The sequence below is a fragment of the Oculina patagonica genome, chromosome 13 (assembly GCF_052425735.1).
Source record: "Oculina patagonica isolate OP01 chromosome 13, crgOcupat, whole genome shotgun sequence".
In the NCBI taxonomy this organism is placed as follows: domain Eukaryota; kingdom Metazoa; phylum Cnidaria; class Anthozoa; order Scleractinia; family Oculinidae; genus Oculina; species Oculina patagonica.
In genome coordinates this window covers 7,674,225-7,695,115 of record NC_135770.1, presented here as the reverse complement: position 1 = coordinate 7,695,115, position 20,891 = coordinate 7,674,225, and the positions used below count along the sequence as shown (strand labels likewise).

Sequence of the window (20,891 nt, the reverse complement as noted above, 5' to 3'; positions counted from 1 at the left end):
GAATGTTTTGAGACGAAGACTATAGGCTAGCAAAAGGGAAGTTTTTCCTTCGAAATTATTTATTCTCTTAGGGCCGGAGGACTCTTGCAATTGACGCCAGCCATTCCATTCGAAACTGGACGATACAAAGCAGTAAAAATACCTGGAGTACGTTCGGCACTTCATACAAACGAATAGAGAAGTGAATTTTCTAAACTGCTTTCTGAAATTGGCCTTTATTTTTTACTCAGTAATTTCGTGTTCAAAGCCTATTCCTGTCACGCGTCAATTCCGCGTATAAAGACAAGGGCAATATCCATCTATTATATTAAACAGGAACTCCGCGGAGCCAATATCGGTACGTGACTGCATCGAAACTTTGTCAACAAAGTGCTCAAGATAGCTATTGTTAACATATAAACCGCAAAGTCAAATTTGGACAATATCATGACGACAAATGGATTGGTCATCAAAATATTGAACGAAACTTGCGTAAGTATGTTTATCACCAGTATAAAACAACAAAAGAAAATAATTCGTACTCGGTTTGCTATCATTCCTACAGCGATGCGATAAAGTGTTGTGTAATATTCAGCTTTTCCAGAAAGTTTAGCAAAAAGAATTACTTTCAGCTTTATTCGCTGGTGTGCGTTTTTCGTTTCAATTGCATGGTTGGTTGCATCCTTGCGGTAAGTCTAAATTTGTGTTTTGGGATACAGTGAGTCAGAGTATTTTACCTTAACCGTACAGTGAGCTTTGTTGTAACAAGATTTGCTATAATATTTAGAAGATTTGTATGTTTAAGTTTGAGCATGTTTTTAGTTGTACTTTATTGCCTTGCGAGCAGAAATTTGCATTTAGTGTTATAGCCACATCCTGTGACGAATATTAAATAGATATGACTCAGCTTGTAAACAACACAAGCGTTACGCGTTAGGAGCATAGAAAAGACCGCGGAGAAACAATAAGTGAGCCTTAGCCAACTTAGGTTTGCGGCCGGACATACGTAGCCAAGGCATTTACGCCTAGTAATAATAAGATCTAGTGATTATTGTAATTTTAAGTCAGAATGATCGTTTAGAGCGACAAGATTGATCAGAACGAATGTACGAATCCAGTTGCAATAAAGTGGAGAAAATGACAGATACAGTCCTGGGTGTTTGTTGAACCAGCCAGCGCGGGAGATTCCGCAAAAGGCTTATCGTAAAGTTCAAAAGGGAACAATAATGAAACTTGTCTTGGAAATTAATCCCGAAAAATAATTTTAAAGTGGCACACTCATCAGTTCGGTTAAGTTTGCCAAACTACTTATCGTTAGAGTTATATATCGAACGTTTCCATGGCTTTCAGTCGAAACAAGTTGCACGGTGGTCACCCACATGTAAACCTCTTATAGCTTATCGAAAGGTGCATTTATTCAAGCCAATGTTACTAAGTTATGTATTTCATGTCTTCCTGTTTCAGTTCCTGTTATGATAATTGTGTCCATAACGTAAAAGCAACTTCACCATAAATGCAGGACGATAAAACATATTCTAAGAAGCGTTGATTTAGTCGCCTCTACTAATATGCCAAATATTATTAGGGGAAGGCTGTCGAGTTAGAAAACGTATTCAGCACTTCATATAACAAAAAGTGAAGTCAATTTTTTAAACTACTTTCTGTTTTTGCAGAAATAAAAATTGTGATGAAACTTTCCTTTACTGCGGAACTGACACCGGGTTGCTAACAACATACCAGCGAGTCAACATGCATAAAATGGGTGGTTTTCACTCACGTCCTAATTTGAAGCCGAAATGATCGATTTCCTTTCATTTCTGTTTTACTATTTCCGAAGTAAACTGTGTTTTATTAACATAAAAGCGAACGAAACATTAACATTTTTATTACAACTTGTGCACGTTCCGCTCTGCTGAAGGAAATTAAAAATGCAGTAACAGGCAGATTTTTTATATGTCAATCAATCAAATAGAATTAATAAGATCTAACGGCCTCTTTTCCTTTGCTTTTTTAGTGCGTAATTCATTGGACCTTCCGTCTGTCGAAAGCAGCTAATACAGGTATGTTCAGTTTTGTTTCCTATCCGATCAATTACAATTGGCATTAACGTGACACTGTGAAACCAAAATTGATATATTGCTTATAGACTTGATTTATATTTGTAAAAATAAAAGAGCGAAGGGGTGTTTTGTCATCACTGATCACTGGCCAGACTGAGTGATAGGCCGTGAAAATATTTTAAAGCTAATATTAAAATCTTTTAGGGAAATCCAAGGATGGTTTTCTCCCAGATGCTGCAAAATATTTTGTCTTTGGCTGTGATGAGAAGTGTTTTTAAAATTCTGTACAAGAATTCTCAACTTCGCTATTAAACTTGATCTGTTTGTTTTTTCAATAGAGTTAAATAGCAGCTTTCGCGCTTTGTTGGTTAATACCACACAAACCAGTACAGTTATCAAATTAAAACTTCTCGTAGCAAATTGCTACAATGTGGTTCGAATATACTCTTACTAAAGGAAATCGAGTTCTTTTTTTGGTCTACATGTACCTATTGTCTGAGCTAAGGTAATAAAAGTTGCTATATTCGTCAACTTTCGCAAACATACCCTTCGAACTATCAAATATACTTGCTTATAATTTACCGCGTAGTTTTTATATTGCAGTAGTTACAAGCTGGATCCTTATTGATATGTTCCTCGGCTGCTTCAAACGATTAAATTTCCACCTTTCAGGTGATTTTGTAGGGCAGCGAGTGGGCTAGAAACCGAGCCCAAAAATTCTGCAATATACAATGAAATACATTTTTGCCTGTAGAATCTAAATGACAATGGCACTTGTCTTGTATGGCAATGAGCGGAATAACAGCGGATTATCAAAGAAACCGTGCGATTACTCGCTAGCTGCAGTGTACCTTGAAGCATAGCAAAAACCTGATTTTTGTTCATTTCGTCGTGCTCCTCTTATGAATATTAATCGACGTTTATTGAAGACTTTAAATTCGTATCGGTATTCAATATTGGGAACAATTTTCCTCCATAAATAGTGAAAGCTTCGTCTGTAATAATGATGATCAGTCCTCGTTCCAAAACATCCGTTTCTACTCACTTGCTGTCCTTGGCCTGTAGAGTTTTGGCTTCCGTTTCCGATTTCTGTGCACGGTACAGTGAATGGTATGAACATCCGGTATTTCATGAAATAGAAGACTGGGCTCCAGTCAACTCAATGAAACAGACAAGTGTTTATTACAGAAAGTTAGCACTAAGCTTTTATTTCTCCAAAATGCTCATTGTCCTTATTGTTAGGCTCATTTTCGGGAGTGGGCTTATTAACTGCGGTGGGTACTTATTATTGCAGTGAATATCAAAATAAAGATATTTAAGTTCGAAAAATGCCAGGAGAATAACAACTGACCATAAAGACATTTAATGTCATGTGGATTATTTGCGTAATTTTTGTATTTTGTGTACTCCATTAAATATTGATATTGTGAGAAGAAATTACATCTGGATCTTTCTTGGTGTTTAAATGTTTACGGCAAAGGCTGGTCTACTAGTCAACTAGTAAATTAAGTGTCTCTTAACATAATATAACTAAAATAAAATAACTAAAATGAAATAATAACATTCTTATTACAACTCGAGCCAAAGGCAATTTTTGAAAGCGTTGTCCAGAGTGGAATTTTTTTCGGTGGAAACGCCGTCTTCGTGTTTTGGTGTGGACGGCTGAAACGAAACTTTAACACCCCTCTGTAACAGACCTGGTGGAACCCGACCTGGTGGGTTATTTTGCCCTCCCTGGTGGAAATTTGACCTCCCTGGTACCTGGTGATTATCTGAAAAATCCCTGGTCGATTTTTTTTCTCCCCGGTGAAGAATTTTGTTAACCTGGTCAGGAAAAATCGACCAAAATCTTTCTGCTGGCTTAAATAAACAAAAAAAACGACGCGCAGCAAAAAGATAATTTAATAATTGACTATAACTCGATGTAAATATAGCAAGGAGTAATTGTTAACTTTTACTATTGTTTTCGTCGCTTGTTCTGCTGTCATGCACGTCACTGAAGAGACAAAACAGATATGTTTCCTTCACTGTATGTATTACGAGCTTGTGAATGATTCAGTGCTGAGCGATTTGAACAGCGCGCGCGGCCCAAGATAAATGTGTGGAAGTATTTTTGACCCGGCTTTTTACAGCGTTTTATCGATTAACTACGCAGAGGATAATCATCTTGACCCAAATAATTCTTGGTGAGTATTAAGCGGCTTTTTCCCTTCGATTAGCCTCTAGCAGTTTGAGAGGCGCTTGATGTATAAAATATTATGTTTAACTTTGCAGCCCGCCGGCACAATGTGATGTAAAATATACGCCAGTTATTCAAGTACATTCAAGATCATTCAAGTGGCGTATTACGGTAAATTTTAATTAAGCTGCCTCAAATTGTAAGTACTGTCTAAATAGAACTTTGTGTAGCTTTCACCTACATGAAACTATTGATGCCTACGGCTGGAGCCCGGGGCTGGGGGACAGCAGTCATTAATTAACACATATTTTTCGTTGCTCGCTAAATCCAAAAAAGAGATAATTTATTCGACATGTAAAAAATATAAGCAAACGGTTCTCTTATTTAGATTTTTTTATGCTTTGACCTTCTAAAAATGGATCAACGAATAAGGGCGGGCATATTGAACATTTTTCAACTTTAAAAGTAAACGGATGATACAGTTTAAATTTAGGTGCGCCCGTACTAGGCAGCCTCTGGAAAATAATTATAATCCCACGAAAAAATCTCCCAATTTCTTTGAAAAATTATCGAATATCTGGCTGAATTAACGCTTACCTAGACTTTCTCAAAGTCCTTCGACGCGCAGTTTAAGAATGAGCGTGTTGTAACCTGGTGGAAAATCAGGTGTCACCAGGTCTGTTACAGAGGGGTGTACAATTCTCTATGTATATACTTTAATGACATAAATGCAAACCATTCTCTCTTGAAAAACTATCGAATATCTGGCTGAATTAACGCTTACCTAGACTTTCTCAAAGTCCTTCGACGCGCAGTTTAAGAATTTTTAGTCGTTAATGTATGTTTTGGAAGGTAAAATTCGTCGAATGTAAGGTTGATTGCCTGGTGAAGCGCGTCCAGTTTCCCTTCCAAAAATAAGACGCTTTGATTTTAACTGAAAAGGTCTAGAAATAATCGTGTTTTTTAAGTTTACTTTTAGGTGCCTATTTGCATATGAAACTCCCTTTAAAACGCACGAAATGTGATTTCAGCCTGTCTATTTTTTTCAAAATTTCCCGGGGAGGCATGTCTCCTGGAACCCGAGTAGCTATCCTGTGAATAGGCTCTCGAGAAGGATTACGCGAGCGAAGTGAGCGGAAGTGCTCCCGAGTAGCTTACATCTTCGGCGTTCACACGATTGCATCTTTCAGATCCGTCGTTTCGTCGTTTGCATCTTTCAGAACCGTCGTTTCAAATCCTGCCTGCAGTCCTGCTAAGAACTGGAAAAGTAACATGCATCAAAAGGAAGTGTAATCATTTTCAGGCGATGATGTCAGTCCATCACCTTATATCATAAGGTTATCAGCGGAATTTGTTCTTCTGTTCGTCATCGCTTCTGCGTGCATTGCGTGCCTTGTTTGATACCCTGATGGACAAAAACGTGCATGCGAGAATTTCAGAGGATTTTAGGAATATAACCCCGGCGACTGCTTCGAGCCCAAAGGGTAGACTTTTTAAAAGTTGTTCGCTTCTCGTTTCTCGTTTCCGCGCTCTGTGTGCTCTTCTCTCTTTGCGCTTGCTGAGCTCGACTTGTAGGCAAGTCTAGTCCAAGGGTGAACTAACCATGTCAATAGTAGGGCGACTCGTTGGCTCATTGCGACAATTATTTGCTAAATTTGACCCATTGCGGATCTAGTGGCGGTAATTCACTGTTCGATACAAAGAACTCACGGGGATCTCAAAACGGCCCGTTTGCCGTTTCTCCTTCGTCACTTTTCTCCGTGTAAAAGCAGGATACAAAGAGTACAATGCGAAAAAAACGACGATGTCATCTACAGCCCTTAGACGACATCGGTGCGGAAAATTGTGCACGATAACCCCGCTAAGTTTATTGCCGCATACTGGCTCACAGAGTTTGCATCAATAATTGGTTAGATTTAATATATCATCACCCTCCCTGGTGAAAAAAAGTAATCAACCTGGTGGATTTTTGACTGCCCTGGTCGATTTTGTGTTGTAACCTGGTGGAAAATCAGGTGTCACCAGGTCTGTTACAGAGGGGTGTACTTTACGACGTCACAGTATTTGATCTCGCGTCAAATAAGAATGTTTTACTGCCACTTTACCTTTTCTCAAAGCATATATTGTGTTGATATTGTTTCAGGTAAAATTGTCAGAAAACGACTTCATCAGTAGGGCTTCTTTTACCATCGGTTTGGAAAATCGAAGCGTTAATCGTTTTCAAACAGAAACGTATACATGTGGACGGACAAAAACGATTCGAAAACGATACGTGTGGACGCGAATTAAAAAAAAAACGGGGAAAAAAATCCGTTTTCAAGTAAAAATGAATACGCGTGAGTGCCAATGTTTCTGCTCTGTTTTTTGCTAATTTATTTAACTGGGAATATAATTCATTATGCGGTGACAAGCAGATTGTTAAACTGTCAATCAGGAGAACAAATGACAAGATCAAAAATGTCGCTTTTTCTTTATTAAGTTAGTACGCAATTTTTTCGACCTTTCGGTGTGTTAAAGCGGATAATACAGATGAGTGAAGTTTCACTTCCTATTTTATCAATTGAAATTAACATCAAAAACGCTACTGTAAAATGCGTTAAGATTTTCGATCGAACACGAGGTGAAGACCAGTGCTGATATTTCCCTTAAAGACCTTAGATCAGTTACAAGAAGCAAAGAAGAGGTTATGTAAAAGCCGAGGTGTAATTATATGTAATTGCGTTTTTTATCATCACGATATGCAATTTGGCTGGACCGAGTGGTGAGTGAAAAATATTATAAATTAATCTTAGAATATCTTATTGGTATCGTAGGATGAGTTGTTGTAGAAAGAGTAAGCGTCCAAAAAGCGAAAGGCCTTTGGAGCTGGGTAAGTTTCTTATCATATGATTACATTCGTGAATAGGAAATTTGTAAAAGCAAACAAACAAAACAAACAAACAAACACACTAATCTCACACATCCCACGGGCGAAAAACGAGGTAACTATTGAAGCTCTTATTTTCTGATGGCTCAATACTTCCACTCTATTAGTTGATGCTACAATAATGTTATTCATCTAATGCCCAGTGGCCATTTTCGTGACTTAACAACTTACCTTAGCAACAGTATAATCTGTTAGAACGGTCCTTAAAGGACCCTAGTCAGCCACGCCTTTGTTTTTGTTTACATATGTGAGTTTCGGTATTATATTTTACGCAGAGTGTGTCTAAACGAAAGAGATTACTGTGAACAAAACTGTAAAAGATAATTTATCAGACTTCTAGTAATGCAACTTACAGCAGTGTATCAAGATTTTCCTTCACCATACAATAATTTTGATGGCATCGAAAATGGCGGAGGCTGACTAGGGTCCTTTAACTTTAGCTTTAATTTAAGTCTAACGCAAAGCCTAGTACGTTGACATCTTTTTACTATTGAATTGTGACATCTCTCTCTATCTTTTAATTATTTTTTTATTAATAAATTTAATTATTTGTTTGTATACATTTTAATTTATTTTTGTCACATTTGAAAATAAAGGCGTGAGCTTGGAAGAGCAACGTGGCAGTCTTTTAGAGGAGTCAGCTACTCCAGGTGAGTCATTTTCGTTAACTAAAATTGTGTTTCTATGCATATTTTGTGCGTGTAGAGAGATTGTGAGATTATTGTAGGAGACTGATTAAAAGCTACTCTCATAATTTCTGATTCCAAGCGGGGGGGGAGGGGGGGGGGTGGATACTGAAAAATGTTTATACGGGGAAGCTCCGCCCCACGTTCTAACCCCTTACCCTTTTATATACCATTTTGACAGAAATTGTACCCCTTTAGTATACAATTTACTGAAAAAAGTATCCCTTTCATATACCTAAAAGACATGGTATAGACTCAAAACACGATGTTTTCTTGTTATTTTCATGTAGCACTTAATAAATTTAAATAATACAGCCATAAATTGCATCTGTTCGAAATATTTTAATTAAAGGCTCTTTTAAAAACCTAAATGACAGATTTCCATACCATTTCGTATACCTACACTTGTGAAATCCCTACCCTTTTATATATCTAAAGCCTGAAAAAGGTACCCCTTTTGGGCGGAGCCTCCCCGTATAGGCCATTCGAGGTAGCACCCCCGGGTTCTGATTACACGCCGCGGTGTATAAAGATTCTCTCAGTTTGTCTCTTGTGGGAGGTGCGATGGCCTAACGGCTATTACGTTGGGTTCCAGATCGAGCGATCCGGGTTCGGTGGGCGGGGTCGTTGTGTTCAGTTCTTGCGCAACTGAAACATTAGACACATTAGTCTTATAGTTTCTTTGTCAACCTAGAAATGTTACCGGAACAAATGCCGGGTGAAAGTGGGTGGGGTTGGGGGGGGGGGGTTTGGTTTTGAAGAACGGGTAGCCTGCGATATACCCTCAATCCCTCAGTTTTAACTCTAAGCAACTGATAAGGAGAAGTAAATTTGTAAAAATAAACAAAAAATAAAACAAAGACTGAAACATTTCTTTTGTCGAAGTTTCACAAACTGCAAGCTTAGCTTATTTTCGCCAATGATTAATCTCCCGAGACAATGTTTTCATGTGACGATTTCACTGGCGAAAACGTGGTAACGAGCTCTGATACTTTGATACTACCAATATTCCCACTCCTTTTCAGCTGATCGTACAATAATGATATCAAACGAATGTCGATCATTGGTGAACAAGATATCGTCATTTTATTGACATAGCGACAGTATATATAACCTGTTAGAAACTCCCTTTTCAGCTTTACCGTATTTACTCGAATAAGCGCTGCCTCAAATAAGCGCTGCATTCGGGACAAAAAAGTTAATAAGCGCCGCCCCCGAATAAGCGCCGCAGTCCCGATGCGGTGCTTGTTCGAGGAATTCCGTTAAACTTAAAACAGCACTATAAACCAACTCTAAAACAAACTTGGACATTTTTTTTCCATCAAAAGCGATGTTTTGCAGTTCAAAGTGATTGTTTTACCGCTCGCCCATTAATTTTTCTATTCAACAATCTTACAATACGTAGTTCTGTAAATGTCGTGAAGGCGCGAAAAAGTTAATAAGCGCCGCGGCGCTTATTCGAGTAAATACGGTAAGTGCTTACAACTCAAAACCAAGCAGTGTAATTCCTCTCTTTCTTATTGAATTGTGACCTTCCTCTCTAATCTTTCATTTATCGATTCATTTATTTGTTTTTTTATTTATTTATTTACAAAAAGGCGCCGCCGAGGAAATTGAATTGGAACCTCAACAAGGGGGGTCAGCTACGCCAGGTGAGTATCTTGCGTCTGTTACTTTGCTCCTGCACATTTTCGTCAGTGACAACAAAAATTGACTCTTCATGCAAATATTAGTGGTGTGTGGATGAAAGAGAGATTATATTGTAAGAAACTGATTAAAAGTGGCTCTTGTCATCTTTAATGAAACTCCTTCCACAATTTAAATTCCCTCAATTTGTCTCTCTTATACTTTGATGGCTCAATATTACCACTCGTTATCAGTTGATGCTGCAATAATGGAATTAGACGAATGCCCAACGGTTATTTTATTGAAAAAAAACAATTTGCCGTAGCAACAGAATAACCTCAACTTTGGCTTAAAGTCCTTATAACTCAAAAACAAGTACGCTGACTCACTTTTTTTTATTAAAGAATTGTGGCCTCTCTTTCTGTTCTTTTATTTATTAATTTGTTTGGTTACTTTTTTTATTTTTTACATTTGATACTTGGGGTGAGTATCTTGCGGCTGTTACTTTGCTTCTGCACGTTTTCGTTAGTGACAACAAAAATTCTTTCTCTATGCATATATTAGTGGTGTGTGGATGAAATTGCGAGATTATATTATGAGAGATTGCTCAACAGTGGCTTTCATAATTTCTAGTGAGACTCAGCCAATTTTTAGATTCACTCAGTTTATCGGCCTCTCTCTCTGTTCTTTTATTTTATTAATTTGTTTGTTTACTTTTTTTTACATTTGACAATGTTCAGAGGAATCAGCTGATCCAGGTAGGTATCTTGCGTCTGTTACTTTGCCTCTGCATGTTTTCGTCAGAGACAACAAAAAATGTCTCTCTATGCATATATCCGTGGTGTGTGGGTGAAAGAGAGATTTCATTGAAAAAGACTGCTCAAAAGTGGCTTTCATAATTTCTGGTGAGACTCCGTCTAGAATTTAGATTCACTCAGTTTGTCTCTCTTGTACTTTGATGGCTTAATACTACTTCTCTTCATCAGTTGATGCTTCAATGATCATTTATTGAAAAAACAAAGGGTCCTTATAAAAACCTTTTTATTATCAAATTGTGACCTCTCTCTCTTTCCTTTTAACAATTTATTTATTTATCTATTTGTTTGCTTACGCTTTATTTATTTCTGTAACATTTAACAATAACGTCGCGACTATTGAAGAGCAAATCAGGAGTCTTACAGAGCAGTCAGCAGCTACTCCAGGTGGGTCGTTTTCATTAACTTAATTATGTCTCTCCGGCTATGCATATATGTGGCGTGTAGAAGATATTGTGAGATTATATTGTCAGAGACATTTGAAGTGGCTCTTGTCATTTCTAATGTGAGCTTGTCTCTAGTCAGGGAGGCGCAGTGGCCTCATGGTTAGTGCGTGGGGTTCCGGATCGAGCGGTCTTGGTTCGAATTATTTCATAGGCTAAAAAACGAGATAACGACACTCACAGCTGTTCTATCTTGATGGCCCACTCTTTATCAGTTGATGCTACAGTAATTGTATTAAAAGAATGCCCAGCGATCATTTTCCTGGCGTAAGAAGTTGCCATAGCAAAAGAAAAGCCCTTTTAAGGATGATGAACTTTCTCTCTATTCTTTTATTTTTTTTTTGATTTGTTTACTTTGTTTATTTATTTTGACAATGACGTTGTTACCTTTGAAGAGCAAACCTGGAGCCTTTATGAGTTGTTAGCTACTCCACTCTGGGTTATTAAGCTTCTGCGTGTTTTCGTTAACTACAATCATGTCTCTCCATGCATACATTTGTGGCGTGTGGATAAGATTGTGAGATTACAAAACAAAAGTGGCTCTCATAATTTCTGGTGAGACTCAGCCAAATTTTAGATTCACTCAGTTAATTTGTCCACCGAGGAGTAAATCTGTACGTTACCGAAACAAATGCCGGAGGGTGGGTGGTGGTGGTGGTTTTTTTTGGGGGGGGGGGGAAGGGGGGGCGCTGGAGGATGAAGGGCGGAGGGGAGGGGGAACTTGCGATGGACAGGTATCTTATCCATAGGAGAAAAATTTACTCTTTATTCCTTAGTACATGCTAAAGAAACCACTGGGCCGGGTTGTTCAAAGCCCGATTAAGCTAATCCAAAATAGGCTTGAATTTTGATTTCAGCTTTTCAACTTTTCAGTGAGATTTTTTGTTTATATTTTCTGTCCTTCAGTTTTGCCGTTGATCAATCTCAAACCCCACAAAACGTAAACAGTAAAAATGCTTTTATACAAGAGAACCTGAACCCTCCATTAACTTTTAATCTTGGGTTAGTGTTAACCGGCTTTCGAACAACCCGGTCCAGGTCTATAGTAGCCTGTGTACAGCCGTCCCGCTCCTGCTCCGCAATTTTTTTGAGCGGAGCGGGACGGCTGTACACAGCTAGGTCTACAGGTAAACGGCACCAATAAGGCAGGTGGCTCCTGCCGATCTGTAGGATTGGAACGGACTTTATCTTAGCGGAGTTAAGCGTGTGAATTCTTCTGAACATTGACGTTGGTTATTACAGCTATTTCAATTAACGTTAAAAGAAATAAAAGCTTAACGACAAGACCGAAAGGTAGTATGGGTAGAAGAGAGCTGCTGCACGTGCTGAATACTAATAAGATTATAACGACATGATAAACGCGAATTTGCACGTTTTCTTTCTCTTTAGACAAGTAGAAACTAGGTGCTTTAAGCCACACTGAATTTTAGAAAAAAATTTCAAAACTCATAGCCATGTGACAGTGAAAGCAAAGCTACAGAAAAAGACCTCCTGAGAGGACAAACAAATTCCTCATGAAAATACAACCTCATTTATTTCCTCTAAGCCTATGTGCGAAATTCCAGTAAATACCCAGATCACTATTCGGTCTTGCCGCGTAAGCTTTAAACTTTGATCTGACAAAAAGCACAATTGAATTAATAATCGCAATATTAGTTTCCCAGGTCAAGTGTCCTGACTCAAACTAAAACCAGAGTTATTTTTTTGGCGTACCATTTATTCCCTTATTGAAAATATTGTAAATCTTAGATGAGAATGACCGACGAGGAAAGGAAAACAAAGCTTTCTTTAATAGAGGGACTTGAGAATAGGATAAAAGAACTGGAACAACATGGAGCGGCAGACCTGCCGCACAATGATCCTTTATACCGATTACTACGACTGGATGAAGGAACTGAAGGTATCTAGTAAAGCTGTGTATTATTTAAGTTGACATGATCTAAGGTTTACATTATCTAAGGTTAGAAGTTATATACCAAGTAGGGAAAATTGTTTTACAAGGAAACATTTTTGTAAAAGCGCCGCGATCGAGAAAGACCAAAAGATTATGAACACGCAAATAATATTTAAAAGGTACTGAATCTGCTTTTAAAGCACTATGAGTATTCTCCATTTGTCGAGAAAATGACAAATGCGTGTATAGTATGAATGAACGCTTGCTGAAACAGACATTGCCATCGCCGCAATAGTGTGGGCATGTACATTTGTCCATCTGAATGCATTCTGCAGTGCTTTTCCGCAGCCCCCTCTTAGTACGAAAAGCTAAGAACGTCTTATTATATTTCAAGAGTATTTTCGAAAGAGGTGCAGCATTGCAGATTATCACTATATCACGACTAATTATCACTTATCTTGTAATATAACATAAAATTACTATGTTTCTTGTGAACGTTGTTGCTAATATAATGATTTATCACTGGTTTTATAAGGGGTTGATTTTTTTGATATTCTGCGTAAGGTTTTTATCATATAAACATGTTATCATGATATTATTAGATCATTTAATTAAGAGGGAAGTTCGGTTCCACTAACCATAAACCTACCTTAACACTTACCCCAACCCTAATCCTAACCCTCGCCATAAATATAAATTATTAAATTATTATTATTATTATTATTATTATTATTATTATTATTATAATAAATATAACTCCCATTAAATCGTAACTCTAACCCTACCCTCTTACTCTAGCCCTTATCTTACCCTAACCCTAACCTTAACTCCAGCGTGATACAACTTAGACTTCTTAAATACGTTCAATTCTTAGGAAGTTTTCATTACTTTTCAGTTCATGTCCTACAGGTGATTGCAAATGTTGAGTAGCTTAATATACCTAGGCTGTTATCCAAACGTGCGGGTGAATGATGTTGGTTTCATCGACTCACACTAGTGTTTCTTTTACAAAAGATGACACAACGCAGCTCATCTACAGTACAAGACACCTCTTTAGAGAGAGGAATAAAGGCTACAGATAAACAGTTGTTTCATTTGCTGTTATCTCGTGAACCTTGGCTGCTTTAACAAACCGCCGTAAACGTTTCTAGTATATTGTGTTTCTGCGTAAAACTATCAATTGAAAGCATCTCGCCTTTTAATTCCAGTAAGGGAGCTTTGTAGCTTTGTAGCACCTGGCAATGTATGAAAAGCAGGAAATTACATTACACAGCGCTGCTTCCTTGGGTATACATACGAACGAGATACATTCCAGTATACGAAAATTGCTTTCTCTGTTTAAGCGATTGCTACTTTTCACGCATTGCTTTTTAGGATGCTATTCTACAAGCTCTCTCAGTGAGATTGGAAAGCGGAGTATTTGGGAAGCTTTACGCATTAACACAAGATACTAAGAAATCTTAGGTCGGTTGGGAACAGAGGCAGGGGTACAGCAGAGAATGGTGTTTACTGGAATAGCAAATTAAAAATGAACCGGACGCTTTTGTCTGTGCATAAAACATGTATCTCTGCCCAGAGAAGGCTCTGTGATTTGTACTGTGGGTGAGCCATGTATGTTATGTAAAAAAATATATGAAAAGTTAGTCTTTACAGCCAATATCATTCAATCTTCTCGTCCATACTAAAAGATGAAAGCCTTGGTGGCTACTCAAGTCTTGCCATCACCTGTTGGGCATGGATCAGGATGGATTGAAATGTACTAAAAATCCGGGGTAGTCAATTGGTAAAAATTGATATCGGAAAATCATTCGATAAATCGATATCTATCGATAAATTGATATTAAACGGTATCGACTTAATCGGTCAATCGATAAAAAGCGATACTCACACGCTGACGAAGTGCCAATTTTATCGATTTTATCGGATTTAGAATCAATAAAAAATGATCGGATTTTATATCGATCGTCATAGAGTCAATTTGAAATACAGTAACTGTGTCTGTTTAGGCAGCGTTTGATTGTGACTTTTTAAATGTAGATTTCGAAGGCGGCGCTTACAAAGATCTTATAACACAGTCACCTATACCTGTGAAATGATTTGTTGAAAAGCATTGTACAAGAGACCCAAGAGACTACATTATGATTTTATTTCTGTTTTTATTGTTTGATTACAAACTTAATTATGTTTCCTTGTCCGGCTTCTCGTTTGCAATGTTATCGTCCGAATGTGCCATGACCCAACGGAAAAACGCCGCGGTTTTTTTTATTTTTATTTTCCTAATACGACCTAATATGTACCATATACTCGCTTATTCAGATGTTTTCTGAGTTTTTAAATTATCAGTTCCTTTCAATAATTTATCTGTTTTTCCTGTCACTTTTTATAATATTTTGTTGCTGAGTTCATCATTAACATTGTTTTACTGATTTATAAAACGATTCTAAGACTGTACGTTGACTGATATGATTTTTGCAGCAGCAAGAGTTTCGCTAAGTTGCGCTGTGGAAACTGTTCGGAACATTGAAACCTAGTTGGTTCAACCAAAGTATTTGAAAGACCGTTTTTAAGCCCAAGTAGTATTATGACAAAATATTATAACCATTCTCTCTACATTGGTTTTTCGAGGCGCAGCCGAGTTGACTACCGCTCATAGAAAAAGAGGGCGTGTAGATAAATTGTTCATATCTTTAAGCAAAAAATCACGATAATTTTTCCCTTTAAAGACTGGGTTAAAGAGCCTCGAGCGTGCGATTGTGTTACATTAGAAAATAATAAAAAACCTCCAGATATTTTGCGGATTACAAATACAACACACGCTGAATATTACTAAAAGTCTGAAGAAAACGGTCAGAGGTGCTAATATGACTAAAGTGACATCACCAAGAACCCTTGTGGAATTAACAAGTTGATCGAGGCGCTGTGATAATTCGAAATGTAGTATCATGAACCGTTGGACGTGTATCCAACAACAACAAGCTTTATTAGCATGACTACAGCAAAATATTGCAGTATTGCAAAAGTTACTTAAATTTAATTACTTAAAACAACTACTAAAAAAATATCCCGAGTCATAATCCCCCAAACTCCCGTTTAGGTTTTTCGTTCTAATTAGACACATAAAATGTATTTTCCAATAACTAGACAGCCCGTAGCTTGCTGTTTGTTGTAAAGTGTGTTTAAGGCAGCCAGATAAGGGCTAAACCAGCACTGACACTTTCACGAAAAAAAATTCCATTTATTTTTTTTCTAAATATGTTGTTTTTTTAATTTTTCATTTGTGCCACTCATCACTACAAATTTTGTATTGTTTTTACTGTTTTTGTTGGTTATGAAGTCGTATGAAAGCAATATATCCGCCATATTGCAGCCTCCATCATAGATTTTATATTTTTACACGAGGGCATAAAACAACGTATAGGTATATAGGTAGGTATAGGTATTTTATTTAAAGTCGGTAACGTTGGGAGTGGTTGCCCAATCTCCCGAGCCAGGGGCTCATGTAAAAACGCACGACTATTTACAACAAAATTAATTACATTACTGTTACATTAAAATCATTAAAAATAGAATTTAAAAAGAGATGCTAATATAAATATAGAATTAAAATATGAAAGCAACTAATCCTAATATTAAAAATTTTAAACTTTAAAAGTTTAAGTTTGCACAAGAAGCATAATGATATATATATGTACAAAAAAAATCAAGACAAAACTATATACAGTTCATACACTGGCACCCAGCAAACTTCATGCCATATAAACTAGCTCGAAAATGTGCCAAAGTGGTCGAGGATTTGGCGTTAGCTGGCAACTGGTTCCACAAGTGAGCCATTAAATACAGAAAGGAGTTGTGCATGACAAGGCTGTTATATGGGGGCTGCACAACATTTGAGCCTCTAACTCGTAAATTATAATTAGTTAACCTAGGTGTAAAAAACGGGGAAATATAATTTGGGCCTTCAAGTCTAAAACACTTAAAAAAATGAAATGAGCGATTGCACGATACGTCGCTGCTCTAGTGTATCCATAGCAGCCATAGCTACGCATAGATCATAGCTGGCCGAGTTACTGAGATTCAGCAGCGACTTAATCGCAAAGTGATTACAACGTTCGATGGAGTTCTTCAAAGTTTTAGATATTCCCAGCAACAGTGGGCAGCAGTATTCAATATGTGGCAACACGTAGGCTTTATACAGAGAGATCATAACGTCCGAAGGAACTAGGCGTTTAATCCTACGTAATGCAGCTATCATAGCGTACCCTTTTTCCAGCATGGTTGTGACATGAGGCTTAAAAGGCAAATCCCGGTCCAATGTAACACCTAAAATTTTGAGAGTCGGCTCAATTTCGATGGTCTTGTCACCAACTAAAAAATTGTATCTATACTGAGATTTACCCAATGTCATTGCTTGAGTCTTGGAAGCATTAATTTGCAGATAGTTCGCAGAGAACCAGTGAGATAATTTCATTATGTCTTGATTCAAGGTGGATTCGAGTATAGTTGGACACTCTTGAGCTACATATTGCGTCGTGTCGTCGGCATACAGACGTAGTGCGGAAGATCCAGTTGAGTAATTGACATCATTCACGAAGATATTGAAAAGAAGCCGGCCTAGTAGGCTCCCTTGCGGCACTCCACAGCGAATGGGCAGCCAGTCTGACACGTTCCCATTGCATTTAACTCGTTGAAGGCGGCCTGATAGGTACGACTGGATCAGTTTTATTGCAGAATCATGAACACCGTAAGCTTTTAGTTTCGCTAGTAACAAATTTGGCAAATCGAGTCAAATGCTTTAGATAAGTCTATAGCCACTACTCCCACGTCCTTTTTCTTCTCAAGACAAATTAGATTTTAGATTATATATTTTTACATTCTTCTGTAAACTAGCTATTCTAAGCTAAGCATGTTTCCCACCTTATAATAGTGTATTGTATTGTATTGTATTGTAAGAGCCTGGCGCCAATCGTCAGTTAGTTTTATTAAGGCAGAACAACACGAGTGCTCACGCAGGAATCCAGACATGTTATCAGAGAAAATTGATGTGAATACACTGTATAACTGGTCATATTGTACTTTCTCGAACACCTTTGGAATCGCTGACAAGACACTAACATGGCGATAATTCGTTTTAGATGTGTCGTCATCTTTCTTATAAACAGGAGTAACGTTACTAAGTGTCCACTGACAGGGCCACTCGCCAACGTCAATACAATAATTAAAAAGTTTCGTCAGAGGTGCGGTGATGACGGGGGTAGCTATTTTCAGCAGCTTAGGTGAGATACCATCAGGACCAGCTGATTTCCTTGTGTTCAAATTAGAGAGAATATCAAAAACTTGGGCTTCGCTGACTGGCTGAAAATAAAAATGAAGTTTCGGTGCCCTCTTATTTATACTAACAATACTGATGTGATGTAAAAATATGTAAGATTAATCCAACATAATAGTGACATGCTAACATATACTAATTCTAAGAAAAGCCTTAGGCTCAGTTTAAACGTCACATTTTACAATTGCCAAATCAAATACCTATTTGGGCCGACTCAAATTATTAAATTTCGACATTTTGATTTAGACGTGGAGTTCATGGAGTCGCACTTAATTCATGAGAGAGTTTAAAGTTTCGTTCCCACGCCCCGTTTTCAAGTCCTTTCATATTCAATTTCAAACATTAGAAGCAAGGAAGTTAATGACCATGCACCTTCTCTTCGAATTCGTAAAATAAAATAATATACATAAAAAACGAACAATTTTTGAAGTGCAGTCGCCAAGCTTCGGTCAAATTTCTTCAGTATTGATCAGTTCTGCAAATTGGACTACTGCCTTTAGTTTCTAGTCTTGTTTTTTGTTTCCTCTTATTTGAGAGATGCAATCACAAACTAACGGCGCAACAGGATGCGAATGCAATCCGATAGTCAAGAGTTTTAGATTGAGCGCTGGAGGGCAACACAGTCAAAAGCGTTCTCACAAGAAGGTCTCATATGTCATTCCAATTGCCTGGTATAAACGAAGACCTTTTACAAAACTGTTGAGACAATTGCCCAAATTTCCGCTAAATTGGTACCACAGCTCCCCTCCCGAATCTCAGTGTTTCCAACGGAAATAAAAAAAAACGAGCATGAATCACAAACCAATGATGTTTAAAAACATCATTGGCGGTAATAAAATAATTTTTACGCGCCTTTAAGTCAAGGCATTCGCGAACGAGTATGCGATATTCGTTTGTCGCATTAAGTGTTGTACAGGATTGTACCTGTTGCTGTATTTCTGTTCGATAAAAATAGTTTGTCTACAAATATGCAAGATATCAGTTGTATTACTGGACCACCTGTATCATAAAATGTGACAAGGTATGCATGAAATACAGTAGTTAAAAACATTTTCTGCTTGTCACTTGGTATCGCAATATTCCTGATATCGTCATGTCCGTATATATATCACTAACTGATAGGGGGGGGGGGGGGGTGGGGGCAAGTGATAACAAAATCTTAAACAGAACTTTTTTTTTAATTTTCTGATTTGGAGCCGCTTTGGATTTTGGCAGATATTGTCAAGGACAAACTGTGACTACTTACATTATTAACGGATCACAAGATATAAAATTCTGGAAACATTTTCTTAATTGATAATTTAAAATTGTCCAATGAGGTGGTGTTCAAGAGTACAGCACTCATATATTGAATGGACTTCTTTACCATATCTGCCTTGGGCGTAGGAGTATTTAAACATAGCTGTTTTCTCAACTGAACTGTATTTAGTTTCTTGGTTAACCAATAGGTCTTCAAATGGGATGGGCATGTGATCACAGTGAACATTTGTGAGCTAGGACAAGCCGCCGCTGAAAATAAATATGCCGTAAAGGCTTACATTTGACAGTGTTTAAAACTACTTCAGTAGTCTCTGTAAAATACGTAAAATGCTTACCGGATGGCGGCGGATGGCAGATGGAAAAAATCGGATGATAAAATTCATTTTATCGAATCTCGTCCTGGAGAAGTCCGACAATATTTTCTTCTTTTAAATCGGATCCGAATAAAGTGGAAAGTGCTTTCATCGAAAACAAGATAATCAAATTTACTTTATCATTAGAGTCCGTTCCACTTTTACCATATTGGAAAAGAACCACGCATTTACTGTAATGGCGAATGAACCTAACAGAAAAGGAAGGTAATTTGTCCATGTTACCAAAGGTCTTCTAACTATGGAAATAGAAATTTGAAATCTCTCAGCCAAGTCCTGTTCAAAAAGTCCGAGTTTAATTTTGCAGAGAAACGGGAATAGTTAATCCTCACTGTAAAGGGAAGAACTGACAAATGCATTATTTGTTTCACTGTCCACTGCAACTGGGCTATCATCAGAGTTTTGTTTAGCTCTTCCGACCCTTTGTTCTTGTGTCCATGTTTTAATTTTGTCTGCACCGGGCTTTACCAAAGAAATAAACATTTCAAGCAGCTAGCTTTCAAAATGGAAAGCCAGTATAAAAATTCATAATTTTATCATTGTACGAGTATCATGACAATTCAAATCTACTCAAACGTTTGGCCCTTTCAAGTTTTTCTGTATAATAATTTCTCTATTTCCTTCTTGGCAGTTGAGCGTGAACGTAACGTCTTCAATTTCCTCCGTCAGTAAAAGGACAATAATCATGAAACAGTCATGAACTCCTTATGGTGGTTTGGAGATTACAGTCTCGTCACAATCCGACTCTTTAGAGATTTTATCTGCGACTGCCTCTTGACATCTTATTTAAGATGGGGAGGGTCGTTTGTATGTATCGGTTGTCCACGAAAAGGCTGACGAAACAGCAGACGGCAACAAGACCTTCCTTTTCGGTAATGTTCTTTTGAAGTCAGAAGTTTTGAAGTGTGCAGAACAAACTTTTGTCATGTTTTGTGTGAGGTTTAATCTGATGAATTTTGAATGAGTGATGAATGAATGAATGATTTTTATTTAACACAGAATTTACTAATTTACATTTAAGCTGTACAAATGAAGTGACATATTAGAAAAAAAATGTGTACAAAGTGAAAGAATGTATATTATTATTTATACCATGCCATAGAAAATACAGCCAATCAGAATACAGGAAAGCCGTTGTATATTCGACGGTATTCAACCCAACCTTCCCATCGTGCGCTGCGATTGTATTCTCGACGAAATTTAGTGAGCGTATTTTCTATGGCATGGTATAAAATAGTTACACAAAACTTTCTCGTGGTATACTATGGAATATCCCACTTGTCACTTGTATTTTCTTGGTATGCACACTCGCCTAAAGGCTCGTAT

The 20,891-nt window shown here is 37.5% G+C and overlaps 2 protein-coding genes across 10 annotated transcripts in view; one reads left to right on the top strand and one right to left on the bottom strand.

Moving 5' to 3' along the window:
- The window catches only part of LOC144635400 (scavenger receptor cysteine-rich type 1 protein M130-like), a 327,613-nt gene that overhangs the window by 99,356 nt on the left and 207,366 nt on the right, over positions 1-20,891 (bottom strand). The gene's annotated exons all lie outside the window — the stretch shown is intronic.
- The window catches only part of LOC144634914 (uncharacterized), a 203,768-nt gene that overhangs the window by 3,465 nt on the left and 179,412 nt on the right, over positions 1-20,891 (top strand). For 3 of the 9 annotated variants that reach the window (XM_078493968.1, XM_078493967.1, XM_078493959.1), the window contains exons 1-7: positions 124-668; positions 1,994-2,039; positions 7,032-7,087; positions 7,741-7,794; positions 9,429-9,482; positions 10,197-10,214; positions 10,617-10,658. In XM_078493968.1, the coding sequence (XP_078350094.1) occupies positions 7,033-7,087; positions 7,741-7,794; positions 9,429-9,482; positions 10,197-10,214; positions 10,617-10,658 (223 nt within the window). In that variant the 5' untranslated portion in view covers positions 124-668; positions 1,994-2,039; position 7,032. Of the gene's footprint in view, positions 1-121; positions 669-1,993; positions 2,040-7,031; positions 7,088-7,740; positions 7,795-9,428; positions 9,483-10,196; positions 10,215-10,616; positions 10,659-20,891 lie in introns of those variants that run through there. The other 6 variants (XM_078493966.1, XM_078493965.1, XM_078493961.1 and 3 more) reach the window with 6 other exon arrangements.